Genomic DNA, 22,478 nt, shown 5'->3' with positions numbered 1-22,478 from the left:
ATGATTATTTAAATAAATATTTCTGAGAATTGACTTCCTTTGTCTTGATTAAGGGTGCTAAGGATCTGTACGTCATTGATGGGTGCTCAATTACCTAATTTAAGATTTATACACTTTGTTTTTCATTTTAACAACCGTTTTTATACACACAAGTGCTTTGCTCATTCAATCATTGATTCACCCGCTGGTGAGAGCACTCGCCTCCCCTTCCCCCCCCCCCCCCACCCAGAAATATGTCCCCGGTTGGGCTCCCCGACTTGGCATCACGTGTGGATTGAATTGCTTATCTGTCTCTGCTCCGACAGGTTTTTCTCTAAGTACTCTGGTTTTCCGCTCTCATCAAAAGCTAACTTGTTATTTGATTAGGGGTAATTTGCTTTGATTTCAGTATAAGTGCCCAGCTCCAACAGACGCTTAAAAAGCGTTTATCATATTGCATACTAGGTTTGAGCTTGACGAGGGAGCAAAGAAGAGAGCAAGGAACCGAAGTCTGTCGGTCGTAAGAAACTCAAGTTGCGGGGATTTAAGCTGACCTGATCTTTCTATTCATGCACTCTTGGAAAGCGCTCATGCAGAAACCGAAGTGATTCTACAATCCTTGAAAATTTTAAGGCCACCCATGAAATTGAAAAAATTCCCTACCAACAGGACCTGGGTGAACAAGGGGTTCGCTCCCAGCAAAATCAGTACTGGCAAAATTGTACCTAAATATCATTCTGCTGCTTTTTAAACATTGTTTATCTTGATTTTCAAATAGGTTTTTTATCCATGTGTACGAAAAAAACATGAGATGATTAAGATAAAGTCATGTTCACCTCGTAGGCTGTGAAAATAAAAAAGATTGACGTTATATTACGTAATTTGGAAATTAAGAACCTTTTTTGAAATTTCAGACTGACAGGTTCTTAAACGCGGGTTTTACTGTATTAAGATTTAAGACCATCAGGGTTGTGAACGTCAAGCAGTAAAGAAAGAGAGCTATCTCATGATGGCATCGCAAAGATCACGGGATGGCGAACAGGCCATTTGCAACAAACTGGTCACATGACTGATAATTGGTGAAGTTAAAGCTTGGACTTTATAAATTCCAGAAATGGAAAGATCGTGTTTGTTTGTTTGTTTGCCAGAATACAAATTCTCAGAGAAATACCACTTAAGGTAAAGATTGTATGACCATTTAACACTAGAAAATTCCATTCTTTTGTTTACGGACGAAAAGCCTCCAGTGTTATTTTTCATAATTACGCGTCACAAACAGAGCTCAGATTCCTACTTTTACCATGGGTCAAGTAAGCGATAATAAACGTGCAAGGGTGGAAATTTTCAGATTTTCATATTTCGAAGGAAGAATTTTAAAGCGGTTTGAAAACTTAGAAAAATACAAGGATTTGTATGAAAATCATTGAAGCGCGAAGCATGACTGGGTGGCAAAGACAGATCTTTATGCAGGAACTTCATTTAAGGTAATTCCTTAGTATTGCATTGCGCATCCCTACTGAGCACGATTTTCGCTTCAATCAGCTCGCGCACATGAGCACGTGCGCGTACAAAACGTAAAGGATTTCCCTCAAACTAAGCCCAATAGCGAAATAAATGCTCCTTTTCTCTCAAAAGAGCACGGTGACCCCCGATTTTCAGGTATTTGCTAAGAACAATCTAATAAAGAACATATTTGAAGAAGAAAAAAGTTTGATATTAGAACATGATTTTTTTGGAAAACAGTTCCGTATTGGGTGTATTTTGGCTAAGGCGAGGACTTCAAGCTAACCACGGAACTGTTCCAAAGACTGCACTATTCCCACAACCAGGCAATCAAAAACGGCGTAAATGAAGCAATACTGCTTATGTGAATAAAGGAAGCTTTATTTTCAAAATAATATTTTGTATCTTTCAAGTTACCAAGACTTAATTCTGTATGAAGGTGATTCGAATTTTTAACGCGCAACCAGTAAAAATACCCCATTTTAAGAGCCTGCTGGCGCGTAAACAAGCACGGTGGCCCCATTTTTTTATTGCATTTTTTTAAATGTTCATGTCATGAATGTTAATTATGCCAAGTTTCCAAGAAAGTTTGATAGTAGAACAATTTCAAGGGAATTACCTTAAGTGTCTAGTCTTCTAGCGCTGGAGTACTAATTGGGGACACTGTAAACTGAAATCAACAATTCACAATCAAAGCGATATACTTACGAAAATCAGCATGATAGCGATGTCACGAATTGTTGCAAAAGGCCTATTTTAGATGGCGTTGACTTTTGACAACCCGGGGCCGGTTGCTCAAAGCTGTTTAGTGTTATCCATGCTTCGAGCAACCCTGGCCCGGTCTCCACCCAATTAATGTATACTGTCTACAATGGCAACTGAAGCGTGTTAATGTAAAGTGTCCAGATTTTAATTTCATTATGATCGCGGGTGCTTCTGGGGGTTGGACTATTATCGTCAATTTGGGACGCTTAGCGCTTGACAGGGACACCCAACGAATCTGTTCCTGACATTATCTGTTCCCCAGAGGAATCTTGCTGGCTGGCAAAAATACTGGTGTTTCGATGAGCTGGCTGGGGAATTTTGTTATTGATAGAGGTTTTGCCTGGGAATTACTGACTTTTTCTAGCATTTCAACCCGAGCTGGCTGTAGAAACTCTGAAGACTGAGGAGGACTAAAAAAAAAGAAAGAAAAAAAAAAAAGGGAACCCCTTCCCTCTGCCAGAGAGTAGTCACAAACATACGACGCCTGGTCAGAGTTATTGCGCTTGCGGAAAAAACCTGTTTTGTCCCGGTTTTGTCGCTTTTGTTCGGTCGTTTTGGATCGAGGGATTTGAAAGAGCGCGGAATTCCTGGTTGGGAAATAAATTTGATCAGCTGGCTGGGAAACCAACCTATTTTATCTAGCTGGCTGGGAAATTTCTTGTGTGTCTTGCTGGGAAAAAGGAACAGATAATGTTTTCCCAGCAACACTGAAAAACACCTAAAAATGCCTTAATAACATTTATTTTCATTAACTGGGTTATAATAATACATTTTACACCAAATTGGTCGTTGGGTGCCCCTGGCTTGATAGGGATTACGGGAAATGAATATCTATTTTTAAAATCCGAACCACAATGCCTGAACTGGACACGATCCCGGGAATGTTCGACTAATAACGAACCCTTTCACTTAACCACTAGACTACAAACGTCGCTAACTGCCAGAACATTATTAGTTTTTAATATGCCGCTGCCGCTGTAAACGTGTATTACGACCCGCTAAGGAAATGTCGGTTACCAAACCTCAAGAGAAAGTTAATTATTGTAAAATCTAGCCTGTTCCAGGCTCGCGAATGGTAGGGAAAGAGAAAAAAATGCTTTCTAAAAATGAGTGGGGACTTGGGTTGAGGAGAGGTAGGGAAGCCCCCACTCGGTTTTCCCACGCAGTGGAACAGGCTATGTAAAAATCAAGCACTAGGTTAACCACTATACTTGGCAATGGTAAATAATCGGTACAATTGTGATCCAGTTGAGCTTTAGTAGTTTAAGTCAGGAACCCATGACCCGGGGCCCACAACTCTACTGTGTTCGTGTAACGGCGTTTTCACAGGCCGATTTATTTTTAGATTGAATTTCCCGCGAATGAGACTCCCACAGGAGCCCGATGACCAGTTACAAGAAATTAAACTGCCTTTGTTTTTTCCGGAAAAGATAGTCTAAAATTAGATCGGTCTGTAAAAATGCCGTTACATAGGCCCAGTATGAGAGCTGTAGGCTCCGGGTCATGGGTTCCTGTTTTATAAGTGGATAAAAACAGTTCCTTCAAAGTGAGTGCTCTGGGTTCAAATCCTGTCCGGGAATGCAACTTTTTTCTGCTGGAACCCCCAAGTGCACCTGCAATGATATCGAAATGAAAATGTAGACACTCGACATTAACATCGTTTTTGAGACGCGGACGGCAACCGGAAGTGAGCTGCTTTCCCTTTATCTTGTTTTGACACTACTACATTTACATTCCTATCTTTTCTCCATTAGAGATGATTAGTATAAAAATCTAGGAGACACCACTGTCCTGGCACGAGAAATGTTCTCTTCCGGTTGCCGTCCGCGTCTTAGGCTCCCTTTTATTTGGCGGGAGATTGCTAGGGGTGATAAATTCCTTTCTTGGGAGTTTTGAAGCAAGCAACTGTGGACAATCTCCCTGTCGGTGTACGTTGGATTAGTGGCTTGATCTGATCGGCGTAATTACAAGTTGAGAAACTAAATGTTTTGAGCAAGAGCCGATACAACGTAGATTTGATTTTAGTAGTGTACTTATAAGTTAATAACCCTTTTAACACCCAAACCGGCCTAAACCGGCCAGACTTAGTATTTTACTCTGTCTAACGACAGACGATTTTACTCGTCAATGGGGAACCTCCGGTATACCACTAAAACGTTGCATAGATGCCAAGTTGTAGGGAGAGGCTCGCTGGAGATTTAATGGGGCGCCTAATCCGAGCGCGCAACAAAGGCGCAAACTTTTCGATGGGAGTCTGGGGGGATCCCCTCCCCCCCACCCCCCAAGGAAAAATTTTTAAATCTGAGTTCTCCTAGATCACTTTTCCTGCATTCTGAGTTGATTTAATGACACATTTTACCATGTCACTTCGGGCAAACAAACACGAGCAGTGAGAAGAAAAGGGCTCTGGCGTCTAGAATTTCTTGATTTCTCGTCAATTTGCCGCTGATTTCTCGTCGATTTCACGATTTCGCAGATCATGAACAGTTTTACGTTTGTGGAACAATAATTTTATATTTGTTAACCCAAGCTCAGCTGGAGATTTTGCTTGCTTGGCTGGAGAGCTGGAGATTGAGTGTGAAAGCTGGAGTCTCCAGCCGAAAGCTGGAGACTTGGCATCTATGACGTTGTATCGGCTTTTGCTCAAACTATTTACTTTCTTGGGAGCATTTTGTCGTGGTCGATTGATTTCCCACCAATTTTCATAACCTTTTGTTGTCATAGCAACTACTCAAAAAGTCAAAGATGGCGCTGCTCGTAAACTGTTCAAAGACGAAAGATTGCTTGTAAAGCAATCTGAGCTGCATTTGTGGAATAACCATCTCCATTAAGGTCTACAAACACAAAAAGGTATCAGAGCTCACTTTTATATCGTCAGTATGGATGACACTCGCATAGAATGGATGAGAAACAAGATCTATCTAGGACTGGGGATCAGCGATCCAGAGGTTTTCGATGACTTGCTTGCACGAGAAGACGGGAAATACGAAAACGAAATACTAAAGTTTCTGAATGAAACTCCAAAGGAAGGATGCACTATGATATTTTACTCCATGCTAAGGGAGGAGGAAGAAGAAATCGAAGTGGAAGCAGGTACATGTATCTAGTTAAAATCTACGTCATTAAGAAGTTCTGACTCTGTTGTCATGTTGACATTAGACAAAGCCTCAGCTATGGAATTGCACAGTCGATTGTGCGACCGCGGTTTGTCATTGTGGAAATGCTTTGACGTAACTTCGAGTCAATTGTACTTTAATGAACCAGCTTAGAATATTGGCGGAACGTCACTTCATGACCTGGTTTAAACACAGTAGACCAAATTCAAATGCATGCCAGTCAGGCGTCGTTACTGATGAAGTAAAAGCATGCAAAATTAGGAGAGAAATTATTGTGTTTCCTGCAGTTTGTCTTGAAATTCTTAATGCTCTCTGCTGCTAGCAGGGAAGTTAGATTTTACAAGTTACTGTTAATGTGTTTGATTGTTTTTTTATACAGTAGATTATAGGATGAGCAATAAAGATATGTTGTGAGTTATCAAATATGAGATATTTGCTGAAATTAGAGCATTCATCATAAGCCATGAAACTTGATATTCAAAGCATTATTCAGACAGTCATAGCAACTGACTTGAAGCAAAACCATTGTTTTCACTGAGGTTTTGTTAATTCCTTTTTGGTGTATTAAAGTGGTGCTACGACCAAAAAAAAAATTTTTTTTCCTTTGGATTTCAAAACTATGTTAACTAAACACTAACTCACCCAAGTTTTAAGTTCTGATTTTAAAAAGACACCTGTTTATTTTAGCTGGAATTTTCTTATTTATTGGTCCGCCATTACTAACTTTAAAATCTTGAGAGAGCTGGGTCAAGGAGAAAATGACGTCAAACACTCACTAGTTAAAAATGCAATGCGTGTATACGCGGCCTAATTAATATGCAGCACGGGAGTTTCGGGCTTTCAGACTTTTCAACCCGTGTTTTGCATATATAATAAATTGCGTTTAGTCACGCTGAAATTTTAAGCTAGTGAGTAAATGACGTCATTTTCTCTAGATCCAACCCTCTGAGGTCCAATCGGCCAGTTTTGAACGTGAGTAATGGCGGACCATGAAATCCAAAACTTACACTCAAAATAAACAGCCTTTGGATATAACTCAAAGCTCAAAATTTTGCCAGTTAGGTGTTAAGTGAACACGCTTTCAAAATCTGAAGAAAAAAAGGAAATGATTTTTTGATCATAGTACCACTTTAAAGAAACAATGTCATACGTCAAATAACTCTTGACATTGGGAGAACCTGTGGTGTCAACTAATGCAGTACTAGTGCTTATTAATGACAGTGATGTAAATAGGTGTCATGGAATTCAGCTGTAACCTTGACACACTGCTTGTTGCTACATGTATGCCATTAAGTGGAAGCACAATTCTCTACCTGCGGTCAATGTGCATCATTTTGCATATTATCTCAACATGCATTTTGCCTACTTTTTGACATTTGGGTGAGAAAGGCATGATTTGATAGTTGCTTTGGGCATTAAATATCCTGGAGACTTTGGAACTGCTTTCTTAACCCATTCACTCCACAGGCACCCCAGGATGCTCCCAGTTGATAAGTAAAAATAATTGTCTGGCATTTAGACAGAGTAAAATCTGTTCAGAGGGCTCAAAAGAGTTTTCCTTGCTAAATAGTGTTTGTGAAACGATGAAAGATACCAAAGAAGGATATTTCATAGTGTAGGCAAACTATAAATATCTTTGCAACTCTATTGTTGAGTAATCCTTTAAGGGTAGTTATGACGGCATATCGGTTACCATGGCAACACGCCAGGTCCACAAAAAGGCCCTCTAAATTTCAATTTTTGAAAATTATCTGGTGACTTACCATTTTTATGTCTTTGTTAGCAAGCTCTTTAACTTCTTAGCGAGTTTGACAAAAAGTTACCCAGTTGAATTTAAGATACATTGAAAAAGGTGTTTCATAGTTGACAGAAAATTGTACTAGATAACTTTCCCCAAAGCCCTTTTTTTATTTGAAGGGCCATCATGAATGGTTCCTGAATGCAAAAAATGAAGATAGGCAATAAGACAATTTTTTTCTGGAGATTTTATTTCCGGTTCACATGAGTTTGCGCCATATTTTCACTTCCGTTGTGTTGCGCGTGCTACTTTTGATAAAAATTTGATTCAATCAGCTGACACGTGTTTCTTATTTATTGCGTGTGTACTCATGGCTACACGCAAGCAAGCGGCTAAAACCATTTCCAGCCTCCTTAAGTCTCGCTCCTAGGAGTCCATGGGTAATAATAGTGAGAAAAAAATGTGTTTTAGCAGTAATTTGTTGTTTCTTTTAGAGCCAGAGTTGCCAGAATTATCAGCTAGTGGAGATGAAGATGGTGAAAAGACATCAAATAATGGTGCTGAAGCAGCTGCTGAGGGAGATGATCTAGTAATGGAGAGGGTTCCTTCTCCAAACTCTAGAGCTGCGGAGGAAGCATCGTCTATTAGGGAAGGATCTCAGGCCACGGAAGCACCACAAACTAATCCAGAAACTGGTGAGGAGACTGTTTCAGCTCCAGTTGAGGGTGCAGAGAGTGGTGCAGAAGAAGGAGAAGAGCATCAGTCTACTCCTCCCCTACCCAGGACAGTAAGTCTCTTCTTTACACTTTGTGATTTACATAATTATGTATACACAGTACATCACCTCCTTACGTAATTTGGATGGTGGGAAGAACTGAGGCAACTCACTGAAACAAAATAGAGGATATTACGTGGCTGTTCAGAGATACGAAATTTCTCTTCGAGTGTTAAAAAATATTTCACAAGTGAGTGCAGTGAATGAGTGAAATATTTTTTAACATGAGAAGAGAAATTTCGCATCTCCAAGTGGCCATGTAATATTCTATTTATTATATAAACACCAATGAAATATGATAATAATCATTTCACGATGTGTTGGGAGGAATACAGGCCTGCACAGTCATTGGAACATTTTAATCCTCTCTAAAGCCCCAGGTCTGGGGCCGAGGCTGAGGAGAGTTTATACCATCCTGTAGAGTTTGAATACCATCTCCTCAACGGGCTTGTTTAATTTGTGCACAGAAAGTCAAGAGAATTTTCATCCTTAAGGTCTGTTTGAAATTCTTTTTTCATTGCAGAAAATCATCATTCAGAAGGTGATACGGACAGTAATGTATGTCTGTTATGGGAATCTACCTGATGACTATGCTGATGACAATGCATTTTACTTTGTCCGGAACACAGCTGGTCCTATCCCACTTCCATCCACACTTGAGGAGGCAGAGGAGATGCTCCCTCCTCTATTTGAGTTTGGGTCACATAATGGGCCCTCATTGCAAATGCTTGAGCATTTGTTGATGCTGATGTACATGCCTCTTTTGTCGCATAATGGCCAGAGAAATGAGGGTTTGTCAGATAGCGGAAGTCGCCGCAAGAGCAGTGTCTATACTGGTGACTCAGGACATGAGCAAGGCTCAGAAGAAAGCCACTCAAGAGTCATACTACGAGATGAGTTTTTAATGAACATGCAGAAATTTTCATCCCATATTAGTCGCACCATTCACCAGTTGGAAGGTGATATTCGTCTGGAAATGCCAGATGTTGTTTTAGGAGATAACATAGCAGAGATAGCCAAAGATGCTGAAATGGTTTCCATGTTAGAGGAAACTTTGCACAATTGGGAACTAACGATTTCGTCCGCACTGGAAGCCCAGTCAAAAAAGAGACCACAAGGAAATGGACCTTTGGCAGAGATTGATTTTTGGAGGGAGAGAAATGCCACACTGAGTGCTATCACCGAACAGCTGAAACTGCCAACAGTGAATAAAGTGGTTGCCGTCTTGACCAATGTCCACTCGGACTTTCTTGCCAGCTTTGAGTATCACAGAGCAGAGCTAACAAAATTCTACATTGAGGCGAAGGACAATGTTAGATTTCTATCAACCCTTGAGAGGCATTTTAAGAATCTGGCTCATGGTGCTAGTTTCAACATTGTCCTAGAAACAATTCCTTCAATGATGAATGCTTTGAGAATGGTGTGGATAATATCACGGCATTACAACAGAGACGAAAGAATGGTACCTTTGATGGAAAGGATTGCTTGGGAGCTCAGTGAAAGAGTTGCAAAAATTGTGAACGTACGCACTATTTTTAAGTAAGTATCAGACTAAAGTGTGAAGCGCCTTTAAAACCTACTTAAAGGATTGTCATGTTCTTGTCTTCACACTCATAAGAATTATCTCACACTGACATGTATGCATGTGCCATAAATATTATTTTACTACTCTAAGATACGATAAATTGAGCAATTTGTAAACTTTATACAATGTTAAGTTTACTTGTCAACAGAATTAAAAGAAATGGTGAATGGGTTAAGGATCAAATAATAAATGTGCATATTTAACAATTATCCTGCGAAATTGCGCAGAATATTGCCTGATACTTAGCCGACGAGGCCATACTTTGGCTGTTAATGTTATTCAACACATTGATGACAAAGCACAATTTTCTACATTCATTGGAAAAAAAAGCTGGAAAAACTACCATTTTTCTCCGCAACACACAAAATTATATCGCAGGATATCTGTTGAGTATGCACAATGAATAAATTGAGTGTGCTATGACCATATTTGGACATTGTCGCAAAGTATTGAATAATAAGAGATTAGTTGGTTTAGCCTCACCCTAGATGGGTGAAATAATGGACCTCATTTTTCATGTTTGAATATTTTGAACCCAGGAATATTGATTTATACAGACTGAAGCATAATTCGAGAATAATAGTACTTTTGGAGCTAGCAGAATGCAGAAAGGCCTATTGAAGGGCTACCGGCCCTTTTTGACATCCCTGATTAATAATACAACCACAATAACATGCAATTGGAGACTTTAATTTGTGTACCGTAACCATGTAAAATGAAAGATTACGGATTAAAACAGCTTTCAATATTAGTGATAACACAGAAAACAAAAAAAGAATTGGCAGGCATAAATAATTTATTGCGTCACTGACATTTTAGTGTCTATTGTTTGCCTTATATTTGAATTGAAACCCTCGCTTTTTATTCTCCAAGATACATGTACTATCAAAGTGGGATGCTAAAACAACCAAATTTTAAGGTAGAATTTTATTTTACAGAAACAAGAAAATTAACTATTAGGCAAATAGTGAATCTTAGGCATTTTATTTTCAGGGAGCCACATTACCTTATGAAACAAAAGACAACAGAAGCCAAAAAGACTCTGGAAACATGGAAAGAATCCTATTTTGATGTGCGAGCCAAGATAGAAGCTTCCGGACGTGACGCTAGATGGGAGTTCGATAGGAAGCGTTTGTTTGAGAGGACAGATCACATGGCTTCTATCTGTGAGGATTTAAAAGAGGTAGCAACAGTCATGGAAGAGTTCTATAACATCTTTGGACCTGAGCTGAAAGCAGTGACAGGGGATCCAAAACGCATTGAAGATGTTTTAAAGAGGGTTGATGGACTTGTGAAGCCCATTGAAAATGTAAGTGGGTGTTTTAAAATTAATGTCTCTCAGATAGTACACATGCCGTGATTGTCCAATTTAGCAAGAGGTATTCTACACTTCAGTCCTTTAATCAAGGGCACCCAACAAGCATTAATCAATTAATCCAAAAGTCTTTGAGACATTTCTAGGCTCCTTACAATGTATAAAGACTGTCTAAAGAGATGTTTTTATCACCTAGAGTAATTTGATCTGTTCGGATACCTTAGCTGAAAATTAAAGTGTCCAAAAGTTCTTCATTTCAGAAATTGGTACCTGAACGTTACCTTTTAAGAACTTACAGCCGAACCATTTGCTCATCCGAAACTGCAGCTACTGTAGGTGACCTTTTCATTGTGCTAAAAATTGCAAAAATATCCCTTCCAAAAACAAAAGGGACTATTTTTCCCTGGTTGCATATCTTTTGGGTGATGTTTCAATAAAGAAATCTGTAGCTGCTTGGCAAGTTAAAAGTAGAACCGAAATTCATACAATAGTTTAACTCCCCCGAACAAATATTTTACCGAAGATCATTATGGTTGGGTGCCCCTGTTTACTTGGCTTGTTTTTGTTGCTTGATTTAAGGATGGTGCCTACTAATTAACAATATTTTTGCCCCGGTGTGTGATTATGCAGGAAATGTAGATCTTAACAAGTGTTATTAAAATCCAAAAAGAAAATTGGGGGTAACCACGCATTTTTCAAAGATAATTCATGAATAATCTTAAGTTTGTAAAAAGCTTTAAAATACAAAGCAATGTATGGCATTCTTTCTCAAATTGAAGCTTAATTATCTCTCAGAAATGCATGGTTACCCCCAATTTTCTTTTTGGATACCAAGAGTACTTACTAAGATCTACTTTCTCCGGATGTAGTTTTAAACTGCGCAAAAATATCCCTGTATTAGTAAGCATCACTGATAGGAAATCCGAGTATCTCAAGATCGCAGAACGTATGCGCAATAACGATAGTAGGCACCGTCCTTAAAGATCTAGAGATACTAATACTTTTTTTAGCCACACATCTCACATAAATTTAATTCATTATGTGACCATAAAGCTGAACTAAAAAAAGGTGGACCATCTAACTTACAGTATGGTAAGATGTGTAAAATTTAACAAGAGCATCATAAGAAAGGAGGTCGAATGTGTGAACTGTTTAAAGGGCTTTTTACTGACGCCAACCATCCAGGCCATAGACTTATTAGTTATGTCTCCATGGCTGGCAGTCATGACCCACCATGCAAAGCCAGATGACTTCCTGTCAGGCAATCCATTACCAATGACAAGGGACTCATGACTAGTGTATAGGGGCTGGGAGGGGTGGCACAAGCCAGAGCTCTGTAAATACCTTTACTATTTAACACCACAGGGCTCACTCTGAGAAACAAAAGACTGAGTGCAACTCCAGTGAACAATTAGCCATACCTGAGCATATAGTCTAGGCACTGAACAGGCTAGTAAATGTTGCCATAGGAGTCCTAATATTAACCTAGAGCTTATAAGGCTACAAGCCTCCATGAGTCCAATATTATTAGCACAGTCATGTAAGGGACCTTTGAATTTAATTGAATAATTTTGTCTTTTCTTAGGTGTACCTAATATTGGAAATTTTAGTACAAACATACTTTTTAGTGAAAATTACTTCAGCTGACCAAAGAGATCTTGCATGTACTGTAAGAGCATTCTTTGTGAATTTTTCTTCATTAAGGTTGGATTTGATGTCTTCAGTTTGCGGCATGCCGCAAGCTGGCGCAATGTAATGGACTGGTTTCATAGGGAGGTAACAGCCATTGAAAATGAAGCCAGACACTTCATTGATGACTCATTCAAGACACTGAGATCAGCTGAAGGAGCCTTTGATATGCTTTTGAACTTCAGACATATCAGATCTCGAGAAGCTATCAACTCACAAATGATGAAGAAGTTTAATGACATCTTGGTCCAATTTGGAAAAGAGGTAAAGCCGTGAGTCATGATGATGATGATGATGATAGTTATAATTTATGGTCTAAACTGGAAGTGATCCACTCATTTGCTTGCTTATTTATTTAGTTGCCACATAAAAATACAATTCAAGGATTGAAGTAAAAATGAAATCTATGCTCAGGCTTAAATAAGGGAGCAGGCAATGTACTGGCACTAGGCTTGGATAAATTACCCACCTGCATAGAGGACCACCGCCATGGCACCTAAGGGTGTGTCTCATGCCTGTTTTGCAAGGATCGTGTCCTGGCCTTGGTTGTTCAAAAGGTGGATAATGCTATCCATCAGATAACCCTAACCATAAACCCTAACCAATTGAGTTATCCTGGACCAGTGGATACTTTACTGATTTATCCAGTAGATTAAGCACTATCCAGCCCTAGAACAACTGGGACCTGGGCACAGCCCATCGAAGTAACAACATGCCTTCTCACCCCTCCCCCTCCCAATTCCCTGCACCTAATCACAGACATGTGTGATTTACATGCTCCGTGCAAGTGTTGAGTTGAGATTTTGCCTAATTTGTGTCAGGTGGATGCCATGTACACACTGTTCAAAGCCAGTGCTGATAAGCCACCAATCTTCAAGAATCAGCCTCCAGTTGCTGGAGCCATTAGCTGGGAGCGTTCTCTCTTCTTGCGCATTAAGCACACCATCCTTAGATTTCAAGAGATGGAAGACATGCTGAACTCAGAGCAAGGAAGACTGGTAAGAATGAAGTTAGTACTCTCAAGAGCACATGAAGTAGATTTTTTGAGGTAACAATTAAGTCGTTTATTTTAAATGACTGTTCAAACTAGCACACTAAAATCATGGCAAAATACTGTTTTTCTACTCAATGTAGGTCTAAATTAAATTCTACCAAACAAGGATAAAATTGTGAAAACATTTCCTAACGTTCAATATACATGTAATACAGCCCTCAAATGACTTTAGCTGGCCATTTACATGTACATGTAAGTTAAAATCATTATGACCATAATTTTTTGCATACAAGTGAGTTCTGTGACTGTTTAATTAAATCTCTTTTCTCAGGAGTTTAGTGGATGCTCAGATAACCATGTTCATGCTATAAAAGATTTTTGCCAATGCATTGAATGTACATTGTAAAATAATGTAAAATTTTAAAAAACATGTAACATACCCTTTAAAAGGGAATAATGCAAGTACATTTTAATCAGTCAATAAATAGACAATAAAATTTATGTTCATTTTTTTTGTTAACAGTAAAGCATTATAAGTGCAATCTTATGTCTCTCCTTTCTTGGTCAAAGTTTTGGTGACTTGTTTCTTAGCCCCTCACTTTGTCTTTAACAGGCCAGTAAAAAGTACCTTGGTGTAGCACGACAAATGAAAGAGTATGAAGACAGAAAATATGAGGCATGGAAAGAACAAGTTGAAGCCAATCTGTTGATTTATCTGAAAAAGAACTTACTTTCAAAACCATCAACTAGCTCTGCTACAACACATAGGAGTGTTGTTGAGGAAGGAACTAACTCTGAAGAAGCATCAGGCAGCTTGTTGGCAGCAGCTTTACAATCACAAGGTGAGATATCCAGATGAATGTCTCAAAGGCATGCATGGTAACCACATCAATGGAACCTGATTGGGGTCAAGTAGCGGCTGTTGCCATTAAGTCTCCAAAGATCTTCAGGTCAAAAGTAACGTTCAAAGCATTAAAGGTAGCACAGTCAGGGTTTCACCCGTACAACCTATTGGTTTTGGTTACATGCATTATATTGTTATCATCTTGATGGTTTAAATCTTATCACAGATTTTTTAACCATTCAACTCTTTGAAAATACCCTATTTTCAAACCACTGGTTGCAATCATCTGGTTGGTTCTTATTTCAGTCTCATACCCCAACTTGCAGTATGTGGCTGATTTTGCTCCAGAGTTAGGGATGATCATCAGTGAGACAAAATACCTGGAGCAGCTTGGATTTCAGGTCCCTGAACTTGCAAGAAATGTTGCACTACAGGTATGCTAATTAATGTATTATTCCATGGGCGTGTGTTGGATATGAGATGGTAAATAGCCAACAAGAAGTGTAGCATTGAGTTGGCTATAACCAGTCTCATATCCAACAAGTGCGAATGGAATAATAATTGTTTTATTAATTTTAACCATGAACAATGTATTTTCGCAAGTAACTGTGAACTTTATTGTAAATTTTCATTAAATTCTGAACGCTTCCACACTTGAAAATTAAAGCCAATCAGTTTTCAGATTGAGTGAACCAATCAGAAAGCTAGAAAAGCACTATCCAAGGTTGAAAATTTAATAAAAGTAGATAACTTTGCTACATGAAACTTTTCACCCCAACCCGCTTAAATTTGATGCAACTTTATATGATTTTCTAACAAATTACAATTCAGCATTTTCTGTCAGCTAATAATAATATGTGGTCACGGTTGTCAGAAGAAATTTTCATTGTTGATAGCTGTTTATGTAAAGTAAGAATGACAGATGGTGGTTGTCCTTGGCATCTGGAAAAGACTGCATTGTGTGATTATCTGTGAATCCTTTAAGGTGGCTCTGCAAACCCAGTCTGGAAGCGCAGAGTCTAGAACAGGTGGGGCACTGGAATTCCGTTATTGAGATGTCAACAGAGGGTGCTCTGTAGTGACGTTCATAAGCTGGCTTGACTCTTTGACAGTGATTGTCCTTGAAACTGATGGAGGCAGTGTGGGTTAGTGAGCACCAGTGGCTTCTGTCACAAGCTGCAGTCTCAAGTTGTTTCGGCTGAATGCCGCACCAAAGAAGGTTCCCCTTCACAGTGTCCTTGTAACACTTGGGTGGGTGGCCTTGTCTTCTCTGGTCGGCTGGACAGATAAAAAAATAAGAAAATTTGCAAGATTTGCATACCAACTTTGCTGTAGAGTTTCAGGCCAAGGCATGCAACTAGTATTGTGTGGTAACTTTTATGGTCTTACAATACAGAATACAGTTACTGTTAGTATTAGTTTCTGTGGTTTATGGTAGTGTACTTTGCCATGCAGGAAGAGAAGTTCATTAAATATGTGGATGGTCTGAGGTTGATGTTGGATCGATATCACTCTGTGCTTGGAAGTCTCAATGTAGCAGAGGTAAGCTTTTGACAAAGATAACAGATATGTCCATTCACGTTATTTTTCTTCTTCTTGTTACTGAAAGGAGATTTGAAATAAGGATGGAATAAAATGTTCTGAAATGACACTTACAGTAGCTAGCACTGGAATAATCAGCCCACAGAATACCTCCTCCCCAAGGCCATCACCAGCTTGCAGACTCATGTTGGGCAGATTATTAAAGCAGTGGTCTGTCTGGTGCTTCAGGCTTTGACCTTGCACAGTATTCAGGAGCTTTACTGGCTTAGAAAACTTGATTATTTTGCCTTTTAATGGCCTTTTATAGATTTTTAATACTCTGACTATTAAATGTGGGTTTTCCCTTCTCCTCAGAAACCAAGTGAATCTTTAATTTGATACACGTATGTGTTGATTTGATTTAACTTCCGTACAGTGTCCCCAATTAGTGCTTTATCGAGTCCTAAAGGCACTTGACCCTTTAAATATAAGGCTAGTTTAGCTAAATGGTAGAAATGCTGCAGAGGGGAAGGGAGATGTTCAATTATGCTTGTGGGAATTTAATGACGGTTTGTGCGTGGAACTGAAGGGATATTTTAATAGGTCTTGAGCAGGGAGGGTATAAAACGTGGACCCCCAAACTGGACCCTCAACTGAACCTCCTTCTGGACCCCACTCGAGAGTTGAGAGAAGAAAGAAAACAACGTAATATGTTTTTCACAGTGACGGCATCAAATCGCAACGTCTTTTGAATTAATTAAAGGAGTGGTAAAATGAACTAGAAATAAATCTTTTTTCAAGTTTTCAGTTCAGTCTGTGATGTATTTTGTTTGTACAGCATTTTGAATTTACACGTTGCCACCTTGCGTGACACCATGATTTAAAGCTTATTGGGCTAAAAAAAGTATATCTCCATAAATCTCAGCAGTTTAAGAATTTCAAGTATGTTAAGAGATGTGTTCATACACATGCATTTTATCTCGTGAGTGAAAAGTAAGCGCTTTCATTGCAAATTGAAATCCAGATGTTTTTGTTGTTTACCGGCCACCATATTGGTTGATCACATGCCGTCTCCATGCAAAACTCTATGAGGTTGTGTGAAGCGCTTCGACAAGTAACTCAGGAATAGATCTCACAGACTTGAGAATTGGAGAGGTGGTTAAAAGATTTGCTTCCTACAACATTCCAAGTACTTGGCCTTTTTCATCCAATGATTTCCAATTTATCTTTTTGTTGCGTGCCAGTGTAAACTATCTATAGTTTGAGGATGGGAGAAGCGAAATTAAAAACAGCAAGATCAACAAGAACATACCACGCATCTTTATAATTCCTCCATTCGTGCATAACCACAGTTCCTTGCTCCTTAGAAAAATGTGTTCTTTTCTCCTTGTTCGTTCGCTTCAGGTTCAGTCACTGCAGCAGCAATAAAGTTCATTATTATCAGGGATTTTACTTGTCACTGAGGACAACCCTCAGGGATGGAAGCATTAACAATATTTTAATGTTATGTTATAGACCCAACTTCTTGAAGACCATATCAAGGAATTAAAACGGGTCCTTAAACCAGGAGCAAAGAGATTAAACTGGAACTCTTTGGGAATTAGTGACTACATATCAAGATGTGGACAGGTGAACATTGTGTTCTTATTGAAGGAACAGTGTTTTTCCAGCCTATTGCTAGTCTCTAAAAATGCATGTGTCCAGAAGCTGATCTGTGTTACGATTACACTGACAGGCAATTGGCAAGTTTGAATCACTTGTGAATCAAATTCAGAAGAATGCCAAAGACATCAACAGCCGACTTGAGATGATTGAGAAGACAGTGTTGTTTAAACACCCACCACCCAAGATGGGAGACACACTACCTGATGCTAAGGTCAGTTTGTGGGTGATAATCATCATTATTATATAGCAAGCAATTCTCAGGCTAAATGGAGCACTCTGATTGGCTGGTTTTTGGTCAGGATTTTTACAGTATGGAGCATTACAAGGGAAACAATCCGTTTCCCCGTTTCTTCTCTCTCCCGGGAAATTCAAGTTTAGCGGAACGCAAAATTTTCTTTAAAAGTGCTATAATCGAATTTTTTCATTGCAACAGTACAATAATATTATAGCAAGTCGAATTTAGTTTTACATGTACATTTAAAAGGTTACTGTTCAAAGTTTGCTGATGGAAGACAAAGATTACGAATATTCACCAAGCAGAGAAGTGTCTGATCACTTAAAGAAATGATGCTACAAGGCGGTATATACATGAAATAAACAGTTTACTAACCTCACTTGATTAGCACCATAAGTTGGGAAATATTGGCCCTCAGTCGTTTTTGTCTGGACGTTGCTGTGCTCAGTCCATACTGCCATGATCTTGGGCCAATATTTACCAGTATGGCCCTCTCACTCGGTTAGTTTCCTTTGCGATGCGATTAGTAATAGGTTAATAAACTGGAGACAGTTATGGAACGGGAGCTGAATTCACATCTAATTGCAGATGGTTACATTTACATGTTTTAGTTTTAATACCTATTGTCTCAACTTCTTATTTTATCTACTTGTAGGAATTCTTTGAATACCTTGAGAAGGCACGAGCTCTTGAGCTTGACAATTTGGCCAGAAAATACCGGGCAATTGGTCCATTGTTGACAAAGATGGAAGGACTTGTTGTTCACACTAACACTGGCAGATCTGCCAAACTGCAGCCATATTATGCATACTGGGAGAATGCTGTTTATGAAGCACTCAACAAGGTAAGGCATTCACGTGATATTACTTTGCTTAGGCATACAGATAGAATTAGTGAATACATATAATGCAGGGTGTCAAGTTCCTATTTTTTCCTATATTTCCCTATTTTTTGGTGTGCAGGGGAATGTTCGGAGAATTTGAAGACTGCTTGAATTATTATCTTCTGAAATTTGTTCCTAGACTTTCTCAGTGCTTTTGTAGCATGCAAATTAAGGAGTCTGGCATGGAAACTCACTTTGATCCAACTGCCACAACCTTGGACTGCAGTGTTCAAACCGCATGCCCCATGATACATGTAATACTAGGGAGCTTACGAAACGAGGACGGCGATGGAAACGAGGACTTCATTTTAAAATACGAGTTCGCGTTATTCATATTTTCATACGAAACTATTTCATGTCGTTTCGCGTTAAAAATGTGTAGTAACTGTCGAGGAATTAAACTGGTATGAGTAAGTTGGAAGTGTAGAGAGAGAACTGAAAATTCATTGTCATGTGCTAATGTTTTCCACAGAACCTTGAATTTGGTCATTTCACGTCGTCATTTAGGAGATGACGGCAAAGAAATGTACTAAAATGTAAAACGCACGTGCAAAGCGTGCAGAGCCATTGTTTTTGCTCACCAAACCTATTGTTTTGTAGCGTCGTTGTTGCCATCGGCGTCATCGTTTCGTAAGCTCTCTACTATGTTTGCTGACTGTGACTTGAGCCCGCTGTGCCCCACGCATTCCTTTACAGTAATTCTGCTGTTGTTAAGTAAGCCCACACAAGATGAAGTATCATGTGAAGGTTCAGTAACCATAGTGCATGCGCAGTACAGTCAGTTTCGATCCTTGGCAGAGGTCTGATCTTTTCCTGTACCAATCAGCCCGGCGAACACTAAAGAAAAGAGGCCGTGCAGGGATGGTGCAGTGGTGAGAGCACTTGCCTCCCACCAATTTGACCCAGGTTCGATTCCTTGACTCGGCATCATATGTGGGTTGAGTTTGTTGGTTCTCTACTCTGCACTGAGAGGTTTTCTCCGGGTACTCCGGTTTCCCCTCTCTTCAAAAACCAACATTTGACTTGTTGTTTTAATTGTTAGAGTGTCCCCAATTAGTGCTCCAGCACTAGAACGACTAGACTCTTAATAAATAAAGTTCCTTTCCTTTCCTTTTGCCTCTGCTAGCACCGGCAGTGGCAAGTTGTTTGCACTAAAATACCGCCTAAATCATTAACATGATAGGAAAAGGGTAAAAATAGGAGTTTCAAGAACTTTTGACTATTATGATTATAGTTACCCATTGACTGACAGTCAGCTCAACCTTATTTACAGTCTCTCAATAAAATTGTTCTCAGATGGTGACCAAGAACCTGCAACAGTTCAATCAGCATCTTCATGCTCGTCAGCCATTGTTCCAGATAGAAACAGTACTGTCTGCACCTGAGATAGTATTGTCTCCTCCAGCAAATGAGATTTACAAGCTTATTATGCAGTCAGTAAGAGATATGGTGGAGGGGTAAGAATACTTGAATGCAAACCAATTGTTCTTAATTACTGGAGGGCTGGCTCAGTTGGTGGAGTATTGGATGAGTGTGTGAAGGAAGTTGGTTCCAACCCCAGCCCAATAGTAATAATTGCATAATTAATTATTTTGGTTAAACTCAGCTAGCTCCCAGACGTTACAGTAAAGGTCTGGTCTTTAAACACTTGAACGTTTTTCATGAGCTTGAAGGGAAAGTGTACAGGAGGACTGTGCATGAGGTTATTAAACTTTTAGATCCTCAACTGGATGAACCTCTGGCCTCTTCAAATATTGTAAAGACAATAAACAACATACCCTGTCTCACCACTTGTCTTTCATTGAAAACTATGTGGGATGTTAAAAAACTCATTTGGTGTAAGAGTAAGGAAACATAGCCTCTGGTGTTGTAGCCTAGCCTTGTTCTAGACAGGAACATCTACTGTTTCCTAAGTGATTGTATAATGCATAAGAAGCAGTAAGGTCAAACCCCACCACACAGCATGGTCAATTACATGTAGTCTTGAAAAGCCCAAGGGATTAGCTAATAAATTAACACAACGATGAAACAATAAAAGAAATACATCACATATTGAGCTGTGGATGTGAAATCAAGTGAAGCTATGATCCTCGCAGTTATGAACACAATTTTAGCAATTGCGTGCAGGAGCCTGAAAAATTTAGGACCTCAACGGGGTGCAATGCTCTAACCAACTGAGCTACATGTTTAAAGCCACTGATGTTAGGAGCTGGTCATTTGTGGGTTTAAATATTCCTTTGATGAGTGAATCAACAATGAAATGATAACTTTGAGGATCATAGCTTCACTTGATGTCATATCTGCAGTTCAATATATGATTCATTTCGTATCATTTCATCGTTGATTCACTCATTACGGGAACATTTAAACCCAAAATTGACCAGCTCCCAACATCGGTGGCTTCATATTGCTTAGTTGGTTAGAGTGTCACACCGTTGCTCCAACCCTAAACCCTAAAATTGCATTCATAACTGCTAGGATCATAGCTTCACTTTGCACCCTGTTAGCAAAGAGTAGAGGGAAAAGATCTACAGGTGTCTTGGTCTTCTTTACAATAGAATGATGTGCTGTCTGTTTGAATGTAATACACAAAAAGGGTGCATTATTAATACTGTCATAAATGTTATCATATTCTATTGTTTTTTCTGTGACAGGACAAGGCTGTTTGTTCGTTGGATGCATGGCACATGTATTGAGACTCCTCCCCAGCATGCTGAAGGTGAAGATGAACCGGTAGTGTTCAGTTTCTTTACAGATATCTCTTCCAATCCAGTCATCATAGACTTGGTGACTACAGTGTCTAAGAGTGTGCAGAATTCTCTTGGTATGCTTAACAAGTACTTGACACGTTGGCGTAGATACAGGCCTCTGTGGAAACTTGATAAGGTTGGTCCATGTATTGTAAAAACACTAAACTGCTGTGCTCTAAACAAACAGTTTGTGCACAATTAAGTGTGTTTACACTGGTTATTGACTTGAACAAGGTGGTGTTGCTCACTGTTGTGCCTCTCGCATCTCTCTTACTTTAGTAGTTCTCTTGAAACGTGTTACATGCATCATATTTCAAGTTATGCACACATCAGTATGGAAAAATAATAACGGTTAAGTTCTGTCTGCTGCTGCATTCCTGACAATCATTTCGCTGCTTGAACTCCTTCATACTGGGTTGGTAATACCAAAAATCTGTTAATTTTCATGCAAAGAAGATTCTTTGGCCTTTTTGCATCACTTGATAAAAGTTGCCACCTCTTGCATATTCACTCAGTAGGCCACACATCAGTCTGTGTTGACTGTGAATGATGCGTCCTAGTTTACTGGTTTTGAGGTGACAATTAACACGGCTAGAATGGCCTCAACTCTGGGATACAGGTGTTGATGATTACTAGGTTGATTTGCCATAGTATGCCTTGCATCATGCTCTCTTTTGCTGAGCCAGGCTAGAGTAATACATCTTCTCCTCTCCTGCCTTGATCGATCTATCTGGAGCACACTGCACCATCTGTTGTGCTCAGCCACTGTATGTGTTACATCTACAGCACATGCCAAATTCCCTCGACTTATACACAACTGTACACATCCATGCCAGGCTAGCCACTTTTTTCTGATGTGTATCTTAGGTGGAAGTATTTTCTCTTTATTGTATTTTAGAGTAACATGGTGGAGAAGTTTGCACTGAAGAAACCAACTTGTATTGCTTATGATGAAAAGCTCCAGTTTTACTCCAACCTGGTCATTGAGGTCAGCTATCATGAAAAGATTGGATTTTTTTTTTCTGGCCAAAAATACTACATCCCATTGGCCCCTGTATTTGAAATGTTTATCAAGAGTAATGGTAAATGGTTATTTTTCATTTATTAAGGTTGGGAATCAG

The 22,478-nt window shown here is 39.3% G+C and overlaps 1 protein-coding gene and 1 long non-coding RNA gene across 2 annotated transcripts in view; one reads left to right on the top strand and one right to left on the bottom strand.

Moving 5' to 3' along the window:
- The first annotated feature begins 4,928 nt into the window (after window positions 1-4,928).
- Window positions 4,929-22,478, top strand: part of LOC138046972 (dynein axonemal heavy chain 10-like) — a 69,343-nt gene continuing 51,793 nt past the window's right edge. The window contains exons 1-16 of the mRNA XM_068893618.1: window positions 4,929-5,340; window positions 7,596-7,888; window positions 8,400-9,415; window positions 10,455-10,770; window positions 12,481-12,729; window positions 13,287-13,463; window positions 14,073-14,301; window positions 14,610-14,737; window positions 15,759-15,845; window positions 17,340-17,453; window positions 17,560-17,700; window positions 18,380-18,568; window positions 19,904-20,064; window positions 21,262-21,493; window positions 22,256-22,345; window positions 22,467-22,478. The exon at window positions 22,467-22,478 is cut by the window's right edge and continues 153 nt beyond it. Coding sequence (XP_068749719.1) covers window positions 5,127-5,340; window positions 7,596-7,888; window positions 8,400-9,415; window positions 10,455-10,770; window positions 12,481-12,729; window positions 13,287-13,463; window positions 14,073-14,301; window positions 14,610-14,737; window positions 15,759-15,845; window positions 17,340-17,453; window positions 17,560-17,700; window positions 18,380-18,568; window positions 19,904-20,064; window positions 21,262-21,493; window positions 22,256-22,345; window positions 22,467-22,478 — 3,648 coding nt within the window. The 5' untranslated portion in view covers window positions 4,929-5,126. The remainder of the gene's footprint in view (window positions 5,341-7,595; window positions 7,889-8,399; window positions 9,416-10,454; window positions 10,771-12,480; window positions 12,730-13,286; window positions 13,464-14,072; window positions 14,302-14,609; window positions 14,738-15,758; window positions 15,846-17,339; window positions 17,454-17,559; window positions 17,701-18,379; window positions 18,569-19,903; window positions 20,065-21,261; window positions 21,494-22,255; window positions 22,346-22,466) is intronic.
- Window positions 15,087-22,478, bottom strand: part of LOC138046974 (uncharacterized) — an 8,382-nt gene continuing 990 nt past the window's right edge. Inside the window, exon 2 of the long non-coding RNA XR_011131757.1 lies at window positions 15,087-15,581. This is a non-coding gene — a long non-coding RNA (uncharacterized lncRNA). The remainder of the gene's footprint in view (window positions 15,582-22,478) is intronic.

This window comes from Montipora capricornis, chromosome 4 (assembly GCF_036669925.1).
Source record: "Montipora capricornis isolate CH-2021 chromosome 4, ASM3666992v2, whole genome shotgun sequence".
NCBI lineage: Eukaryota > Metazoa > Cnidaria > Anthozoa > Scleractinia > Acroporidae > Montipora > Montipora capricornis.
This window is presented reverse-complemented; position numbering and strand designations above follow the sequence as displayed.